The following is a 10,348-nucleotide window of genomic DNA, read 5'->3' as shown; positions in this document are numbered from 1 at the left end:
TATTGAGTTGCTCAGGAGTCCCATGTTAACTGAAACATTATGCAACTGGGCTCTTTGGAAACTACCGGAAGTACAATCATCCTATTCATTCAGAGAGCCCAGGTTTCTCTGATCACAACTCAGGAGTAGAAGAGGAAATGAGAACTGGTTAAGAGGTTTTTGGAAACACACCAGCGACCTTTCATGCAAATTTACACTCTGTAAACAATACTGGCATCTATGCATTGTTCAAACAACTTCCACCCAAAATAAAACTAGTAAAGCATTTAGACTAATAATCCAGTGTTGAAGCTGCATGCTGCAAACAGCATTGAATCCCAGCAGGTCTAATGGTAACAGTGTATACACTCCATAATATACTAAAATAAAATATTTAAGTTCCATTAGAATCTGTTTTTTGGCTGACACATTAAGTATCCTAGTCAATATTCCCTCCCCTCTCCATACAAAATTGGTGATTCACTTTTTGCTATTTGTCGAACATAGCTCTGTACAAATTCGCTGCTGCATTCGCCTACAAAAATACAATCACTGCTCCTTACAGTAAATCCTGTGATAGAGATCCTGCTGATGTGGAAGGTTCTATATGAAATGAAAGGGTTATTATTATTTAGTTTGAGGCCTTGAGATACTTCTCCTGGAGAGCACTGGCCTACTTGCAACAACAACTTACATTTATATAGCGCTCTTCATGCAGGGCGGCGTTCCAGAGTGCTCGACAGTGCAGAGCTTAATGCCGATCCGGGGTGAGAGGGTGATCGTAGGCATGGTTAAGTAGGAAGGTCTTCAGGCATGTGTTCCAGAGTTTCGGGGAGTAGTGGCTGAAAGCATGGCAAGCAATGGTGGAACGGAGGGCACGAGGAACATGTAGAATGCCGGAGCCAGTCGAGCAGAGGCAGCAGGTTGTGGGTTGGGGGGTTAAACAGCTCGGAGAGGTAGGGAGGTAGGGCATGAAGGGATTTGAAAACGAGTGTTAGGATCTTGAAATGGATTTGCATATAAATAAAAACCCAGCCAGTGCAGAGAAGAGCAACGAGGATGATCCCAATGTTAAAGGAATGCATGAGAAACAAACTCTTCAGTCTGAAAAGGAGATTTCTAGGAGGGAACCTAATAGAGGTATACACTTTTTCAATAGGATTGAAATTGTAAATCCAAAAGAATACTTTAGGATACATCAAGACAGCAGAACAAAAAGGATACAGGTTTAGAGAAGCAAATGGCAATTTCAGGAAAGACACCAGGAAGTATTTCTTTCCCCAGAAGGTAATCAACAGCTTGTACAGATTGCCAGGAAAAGTAGTTGAGGCCAGGAGGCTGAACTCATTAAAAAAAAAGTTCAATACTGTGATGGGAGGATGGTATAGTGAGTATTCTGAAAGAATGACATCAAATGGACCAAAGGGTCTTCTTCATCTGAACCGACCTTGTGGGAACCAGGTTTGGTAGTATTATTCCTGCTATAGCCCTGTGGCTTTTCTCACCATTAATACATTTCATTTATTGATGCATATAACATTTTACAAAGTGAATTCACATGGGAATCAGTATCTCCAGTAATCTGGCACAGGCTACCCATATATCCTAGTCTAGACTGACAATTTAATTGGTTGGTTCTTTACCACAAGAGTGTATTTCATCAGCACTTGGCAATGGAGTACATTTTAGCAGCTGAGCACTTAATTTTGAGGTAGGGGAGAGGGGAAGCAGTCCTCCCCGGCACAAATCACAGAGCATGAGAAGCCAACACCCCAGGCAAAAGGGTATAGGAACAGAAGAGGCTTGTCAAAAAGAAAAATGGAAATAGTATAGTGCAACCTTGGATTATACCCGAAACCTGGCAGAAGAAACATTTCCGATGTTACAAAGTTGTGTGGGTGAAACAGATTTTCCTGATTGAATGTTTTATGAGTTTCATTGTTCTTTTGCCACAAAGAATCCTGCTGCAAGATGTTCACCAGATGCATCTCATATCTGCCGAGAAATTACAGTCACTACACTCTACAGTAAATCTTGTGAATTGCTTTGAGGCATCTTCCCAACATGAAATTGAATGCAAAGATTTGTTATTATTACTACCTGTAATCTCATGCAACAGGAAACTCTGAAATTGTGAGTTTAGGATGTTCAAGCTGGTGGAGTTGGATCCTTTATACTGGTCTCCAATTATACCAATCACCAAGCCTATCGTGCAAACCACCGAAGAAGGTAATGGCCAAGCCTGTACAACAATTATAACTACTTCAACTGATATAGTACCCTTCACGCAGAATAGCGTCTGAGAACATTGTACCACAATGCTCCTTTTAACCCGGGTGCACTTTTTAAAAAAAATAAAAACAACAAAGTTTTGAAAAAATGGGAGAAATTACAACTTTATTTTTTTTCCACACAAAGGTGGTTGTTAGAATGTGGAACACGTTACACAAATGGGGTGGGATAGAATAGCTCCAGTGAGGTAAGCAAGGAGAGCAATGGCCTCCTTCTGTGCCATAAACATTCAATGATTCAACTTTGCTCTGTCAAAGTGAATCTCCACCTAACTTGGAACTATGTGGGCAAGAAACAAAATTAAGAGACTTGGAGATCAGCAACTTTTTTTAAAATCTAAAACAAAATCAAAGGTTGCACATTTCTGTTTTATATGAATTCCTGTAGCTCAGTGGTTAGATGCTCGCCTTGCAAGCGAGAGACCTAGGTTCGATTCCCGGCAGGGCGCAACGTTGAACAAGTTTCCTTACTCCACATGCCTCTGTTTACCTAGCAGTAAGTAGGAACCCGGTTGTTAGTCGATTGGCGGATCCCTTTTGTGGGGCTAATAATTGCTTCAAAAGAAATAGAATAATAAATTGATGACTCAATCCATGACTGTTTGTGGGAAGCTGCTGTGCGCAATTGGCTGTTGCGTTTCACCCACAAACATACAGTCAATTCACCTTACAGTATATTCTGTGAAGCACTTTGAAACATTTCGAAGACGTGATGAGGCGCTATATCAAATGCAAGAATTACTATTATTATTTATACACTTCGATAATACCCAAACATTTCAAAGTAACAGCTAGGTGGTGGATGGAGATTTTTTTAAAAAAGGAAATAATTTGCCAACAGCAATGTAAATTTATTTCTACAGCTGATGGACACTAAGTGGTCATAGCATTGCTATCGGCTACACAGAGTTGGATATTCCAGATGGCTGCCACGTGAAAAATCAAATGCAGAATAAGTCAGCAAATCCTCTGCTGACACTTTTATGCACAGCGAAGGGAGTAGATTCCCTTTAAGCATAATGTTAAATGATGACTTCCGTGCACTCAAAATATACTTTTTAAATTGTATTTCATTATTACACGGGACTCTATTTAGAAATATTCAGCTTTAACACACAATAAATAGTAGCTTCAATAGTTATGGTTCATAATTTTCTTAGAATTATGAATTGGCGTCTTGTGATCAGACATTGCGGAACCCTATCGAACAATTCCTTGGTTCGGATTTATAATCAATTGGATATCCATTCCATTTGTTGGACTGTCTGGCAGTCCCTGCAATAAATTACAATGTCCATAATATGTCTTTTGCCAGATTGTTCTCGAATGCTTTGTGGCATTCAATCTGAAAAACAGTTCAATTGGATCAAATTATTTCAAGATTGTAGTGTCAAATGTTACTACCAAGAAGCCACATCTATTTCAGCTTCATGTGCTCAGCAATTGATGCTGTAGCAATAGCCTGCTTCTGAGACATCATAATCCTCCAAAGTACCAGCAACAAACAAACTACACTAAACTCCTGGTAACTTGTCGCTCCAAGGGAAAAGGGCTACAATGACGAGTTATCCAGAGTAGCGAGTCAGGCACACGTATAATACATAAATAAAACGCAGCCGGGATATTGACAGCATGATAACTTAAGTGGTTGTGACAAGTTAAACCAGGGTCAAGTTATAAGGAGTTTACTGTATCCATCACGAGCAATCCTTGAATTATCACACTGCAAATTTAAAAGAATATCAGTAGCTGTAGAAATAACTACAGTTGTGCACAGTATACTTGGCAAGTATTGCCCAGATGAAATGTCCGGAAAATTATTTTTTAAAGCAAAGAAGAAAAAAATCCGGAAAGTTAGGAAGTTAAAGATAGAACTGGCTATGCACCAGAAACCCCAGGATAAGCAGACTGGAGTGATCTGTTATATTCACAGAAAACCAGCAGTGATTCATACAGTAGCAGGTGTCCTGGCCAACAGATCCCCCAAATAAAAAAATGGTCAATCACTCGATGGCTGTTTGTAGGACATTGCTTGTGTGCAAACTGGCTGCCAGGATTCGCCCACAAAATACAGTCAATCCACTTTACAGTATATCATGTGAAGTGTTTTGAGATGTTTGGACGATGTGATAAGATGCTATATCAAATGCAAGGAATATTATTATTACATTATAACATATTGTTGCAATTACACCTGGTTCTAGATTTAATCTATTTTCTTATCTTTTTAGAGCAGCCAGATTTTTAGTAAATTGTTGAATTCAGTCTTAACTTTGAAGACAGTTTTCTGGACTCCTTGAAATAAACTTAAAGAAATATATTGGTTTCATCCTTACGACTATATTTAAAGATTTGCCAAATCCTAGATGCTCTAAAGTGCTAAGAGAGTACAGTAAATCGAAACCAAAGTGCAATTTCTACCTAATACTGAGTTACCAATCTGCTTAAGAATACAGACACTTAGCTCTATTAATGCTTACTTGGTTAGTTAAGGGCACTCGTTTGTAATGGTCTCTCTACCAACAGACACTGCTTAGAAAGTTGACAAAATGCCTTTAAAACGATTAAATAAAATGAACAACAAAAAGTCCCTCATCCCCTCAGCTTCACCATTAGTGACTGTACTTTTGGCCACTAAGCCCTGAGATTCTGGAACTCTCTGCCTCAATTCCCCCTATTTTGCCCCTTCATTTTCCATTTCAGATCATACCTGAAGACCTTCCTCTTTGACTGTGCTTACGATCAACCTCCCTCTCTCCCTGGCTTGGCGTCACGCTCCGCCACTGTTAAGAGCTCCAAGACGTTACCTTGTGTGAAGGGGGCTGTATGAATACAAGTGGTCATTGTTGTTGAGTTCACACAATTGGAATTTGCTGAGGTTGCAAATTTGTGAATAAAGCTAATGGGCTAAGACCTGTAGAATAAAGAGCTAAAGCTCTCTTGTCCTTATAGAAGCACAAGATAGTATCATCTTGGACTGTATCCAAGGCAGTGATGCAAAGTTTGAAAGTTGCACATTTCTGCTGCAAACCTAAACAGCACAGCAATCACTTCATCACCTCACCAACGAATAGCTTTTATCTCCCATATTAAAAAAAAGACTCAATTTTAGAGCAGGGGTGATGCGGCAGTGCCTACCTAAGAACATTTGTGAAAGAAGGAAGAGTTGAGTTCTGGATGCAGCAGAGAGCTGTAATGCTGTGCCGTGAATCAAAAGGTTAGGATTTTATAGGAGACTAGAACATGAGTACACCTGTATTCTCTTAATTATAATACTTAAGAGATTGGAAGGTGTTGTATAGATATCCACAATTGCTTTAATGAGAAATGATGGAAGTATTTTATTCTATTGAAAAATCAATGCTTCTTTATTACAATAATGGCTTTCAGAGACATGTTAAGATGAATTAGTGTTTTAGAATCATAACCAGCTGCAGATGATATAATTCGTCCAACGCAGTCTCTCTTACCAGGATTATTTTGGCAATCATTCATAGCAATTTATTGGTGATTGTTACTAGAGTTTGAAATTATATTAAAACAAATATATGCATTTACTATATTATTTCTTTTTCACATCAACACTGCACTTTTAACAGAATTACCAATTAGACATTGAGCGGTAAAGAAAGCTGGAACTTCCTTTCATTTCTCGAACCAGCTAGCATAAAGCTCCTCTCTCTGGTAGCTGTTGAAATTCTTGACTAAAATTACTTCAGGCGCTTTGGAGTAGGTGCAAGTTCACATCTCAAATCTGTCTATTATTCTCCACTAAGTGGAATTCTCAGCCAGACAAACCTTAAGGCGAGATGAGTGTAGAACCAGTTTTATCTGGAAGACTTTTTTTGAAGTCAAGCTTCAGCAAGAGCAACTACAGCGAGGTATTAAGGTATTTTTTAAAAATGCTATCAAGTGCTGAAGGTGCTGCAAGAGCACAAATTAATTTTCCCCAGTAAACTTTAAACTTGATCTTACTTGTGCTGAGAGCAATACTGATGCCAAGTGTGTTGATGCAACTCACAATGTTACATTGTGATTTTAGTAAATGTGTGTTCACAAAAATTCATTCATGAAGATGATGCAGGTCTAAATCACAAGGCAGACCAATGCAAGTGAACCTTCAATCTCTGCTTACAAAGAGGTTATGTACTGTATCTTTGGAATGCAAAGTTTGTAACAGTTAGCAAATGTCATTGTGACACACATGAGACACAGTTTTTCAATTTCAAATGAATGTTTGACCTTTTCAGCCTTAAATGGCACCAGTATTGCTCGCACAAGCAAGAACACATGTAAAATTTACTGGGGAAAAATGAATTTGTGTTCTTCTCTGGGAAGCTCGCAGGGAGTTCCCAGTACCAACCATCCACCTTGTATCACCTGGGCGGGGGAGGAGCGGAGGGGGATGGCGAGAGGGTCTCCTTGGATCTGAAATGACTCCAAGGTCACAAATTTGGCAATGGATTGTCAAAATCAAGCCAGCCATCTGTGGTGGTCTCGGAAGTCCGGTTCCTGAGTTGGGGGGGGAGAGGGGTCTGTATTACTCCAGAGCACTGCTGATGACAGCACAGCCAGCCTGGCTCATGAGCAGAACCTGACCAGTCACTGGGGCAGGGAGTCATCCCACTCACCTCCTGTTAACCCTGCAAGCTAAAACCCTAACGGGTAGGGTGGTCTCAGTTGGACAAACAATGGGAAATCTTGCCAGACAGCGATATCAATGACAAGCTATGTGGTTTTAGCTCCAGCAGTACCCCAATGCATTTTCTGGGGTCCAAGTCTTGGCTCTCGCCAACCTGCGCCTAATGCTTTCCGGAATTAGGTAAGCGGGTTGCGGTCCTCCAGGGAGAGAGTGTGCATTCCACTCCAACAATCTATCTCTGGAATGTGTCGATGGGATGCATGGAATCCTCAGTCTGGTTTGGAAAGCACGGTGATGGTTTCCCACATGTGTCAGACACCTGACTGACCCCCAAAAAATAGATGGCACATATTATACCCTGAAGTAGCAATTTTCTTGACTCTGAATCAGGAACACAAGTGTCTGTAACATCAATCACCATGAGTGAGTCGCCTACCAGATACATACCATTAACTTCCATAAATAAATCTGAAAGAGGGAAAGTTCATATAAGTGAAGATGTCGTTCAATCCATCCCCTCCACATTCTCAACTCTGGTTAATACTCAACTGGATATCTGATCTTCTTCTATCTTCAACTCTGTTATATTATATTTTCTTTCCCGACCAGCATAATACTTTATATTCCAAAGATTTACAGTGCCATCTACTGCCGTGAAATAGTAATACATTAGGATTTTACATCTTACAAAGGTGATTTGTTTGAGAAAAGGATTTTAAGCATAACATTTATATTACTTTTTGTATCTCCATTCAAGCTTAAGTGAAGACAACACTAACAAAAGTTTGTCCCTCAAGTTATCCAACTATGCCGTTCAGACATAAAATTTCACGTAACATTTTAGAACAGGAATCAGAAATTTCACCACAGAGGTCCATTCAGACCATTGTGCCTATATGAGCTAACTCCTGACTTTCAACTCTAATCTTATACCCTCCTCTTTCCTTGAATATCTTTGTTCTTCAAGGGTCTGTTTAAATTCCTTTTAAATTACATAAGTGTCTCTTTTTCAATAGGCAATTATAATAATAATAAATAATCCTTGCATTTGATATAGCGCCTCATCAGTCTTCGAATGTCCAAAGGCTTCACAGAATATACTGTAAGTGAATTGACTGTATTTTTGTGGGTGAAACACGCAGCCAATGCGCACAGCAGCTTCCCACAAACAGTCTGGATTGAATGCCAATTTATTATTATTATTTTTTGAAGAATTATTACCCCAAGAATTTCTTTTAAATTACATAAATAACTCAGTTTCAATAGGTAATTGTGGTAGAATATTCCACACCCTAATAACATTTTGTGCAAAGAAAAATTGCTTCTAACGTTTCCTCCCTTCCCTTGTTCTAAGATCAGTCTTAAATTTACATTCCTTGATGCCATTTCATATCCTATAAACACAAAGCCACTACACTTTGCAATAAATCCTGTGAACCTTTGAAATGTTTCAATGAGGTGACAGCTGCTGTATCAAGTGCAAGGATTAACAGTTTTATTATTTCACAATCAATGGAATTGTTTCTGAAGCCAGTCTGCAGACAAAGAGAAATTAGCTTACTTTTAGAAAAACAGGAGAAAGAAGCAGTCATTGGCAAATAATAGACGTAAGAATCAATGCATTGCAATAACGAGATGCAAAGAGAGTTGTGGCCATCTTGTAGTGGAGGTAGATATCCTTTACCCATCCTGTATACAAAATAGAAAATAATTTTTTACAAGTCTAAAATCTCACCCCTAAAATCAGATCCCTTTACAAGCTTACTTCGGTTTCTTATTGAATTAACTGTGTGCGATCTCAACAGGCGTAAGAATGTGTATTGAAACTATATTAAGCAATATGCAGCTTAAGTACCTGTGATTAGTGCTTGACCCATTTATCATATCTGCTACACACATCACAGTGAAACCTGATGAGAGCAGCCTGAGAACACGCAATATTCAAACCCACATGATTCGCTTTTGGATTTCTGGTGAGGCATCAAGTAGTTCATTCACCAATTATTTTGAATGCATTTTGTGCTCCACATCTCGTGGGTGAAAACTCTTATAAAAGTCATACGACTGAGGACAAGTCTCTGTAAAGAGCATTATCTTTGGGCAGTGAACATTTGTAACAGAAGATATTTTGGCTCAAGTAAATCCAGGGCACTACTGTTAATTCTGAAAAATATTACTGTAGATCCTAAATCCTTTCTTCTACTTATCTTGGATCCCAGATCAAAGGGTTCTGTTTAGACCCACCTTTTCTTATAGATATGTTCAAGATTAAGTGTTGTTCCAGGCTTTGAATAATGAAGGATCTCCTTCAGGTGGATGTAGAGGGGTATTTTCTGCAAAATAAAATAGAATAGCAAACACAGAGTAAAGATGGTTAGAAATTGAGAGAGCCACAAACTGCCACAGTTTGAGGACTCACTTGCCAATTTAAGGAATAGGTTGTCACCTAGTGGAAGATATAGTAAATTACATTCAAGCGTTTCAAAGGGAATTTGATCAGGTATCATTTGAAGAGGATTCTGTCTCTCATGGTCAACAAAGATAAAAACTTAACTTCAAAACAATATGCAGACAATATGACTTCCTAATGTTTTCAGCATTTCTAAATCCGCCCTGTCATGGGACTAGTGTTTTATTTATCTCTCTATCACTACACGTTTTTCATAACCTAAATATGAATTTCTACGTTACAAGACATGGATCGTACTATGTCGAAATGGAAGATGAGTATAAATGTGAAAACAACATAATAAATGACAACTAATAAGGATTCAGATATTGACCTGATTAATTTTGTGTATTCCTTTTGAGGAATGCATGAGATTAATCCATAAATTACAATGGAAGCTACTTTATGAAGTGTCTCTAAATTGTAAAGTTACTGTTGCAACGTAATTGAGTCACTGGCGCCTTCCGGAAATAATTGATTTTCAAAAAGGTCTTGTGGAGTATTTGACAGACAGTGCATGATTAACTGAAGTGTTCTGTTTGAGAAAAGGCTGTTCGTATGTTCACATTTTGTACTGCTCTTCAGACAGTGGTGTCAAGTTGCGCTGCAACAATTCAACATTAACAATAATGTTACTTATTCAAACCACAAAGTACAGGAGAAAGAAGACAACAGAACAAACAAGGTTCTTAACATGAAGTCAAACATAAACACCATTATCAAGCGTGGTGCAAATGTGACAATAACCTTCTCCCTGTATCTCCAAACCACAAAATAAGCACCAAAAATAAACAGGATAACTATCCATGCAGAAGGAAAACATATATGGTTACATTATCAGAAAATGTCTCAATGCATAAAGGACTGTTCGAGGCAGATTTCCAATCATTGTGTCTGTATTTGACAACCTTTCAGTCATACAGTAATTGAGCTACAAATGTTGATTCCACCAGATGGCACTGTCTGTGTTGTTTTAGTTTTGTAACG

The 10,348-nt window shown here is 38.7% G+C and overlaps 1 protein-coding gene across 1 annotated transcript in view; it reads left to right on the top strand.

Moving 5' to 3' along the window:
* The first annotated feature begins 986 nt into the window (after nt 1-986).
* Nucleotides 987-10,348, top strand: part of LOC103182962 (parathyroid hormone 2 receptor) — a 50,066-nt gene continuing 40,704 nt past the window's right edge. Inside the window, exon 1 of the mRNA XM_042336236.1 lies at nt 987-1,119. Coding sequence (XP_042192170.1) covers nt 987-1,119 — 133 coding nt within the window. The remainder of the gene's footprint in view (nt 1,120-10,348) is intronic.

This window comes from Callorhinchus milii, unplaced genomic scaffold (assembly GCF_018977255.1).
Source record: "Callorhinchus milii isolate IMCB2004 unplaced genomic scaffold, IMCB_Cmil_1.0 Scaffold6, whole genome shotgun sequence".
In the NCBI taxonomy this organism is placed as follows: domain Eukaryota; kingdom Metazoa; phylum Chordata; class Chondrichthyes; order Chimaeriformes; family Callorhinchidae; genus Callorhinchus; species Callorhinchus milii.
The sequence above is the reverse complement of the archived record's forward strand: the minus strand, read 5'-3'. Positions and strand labels throughout refer to the sequence as shown.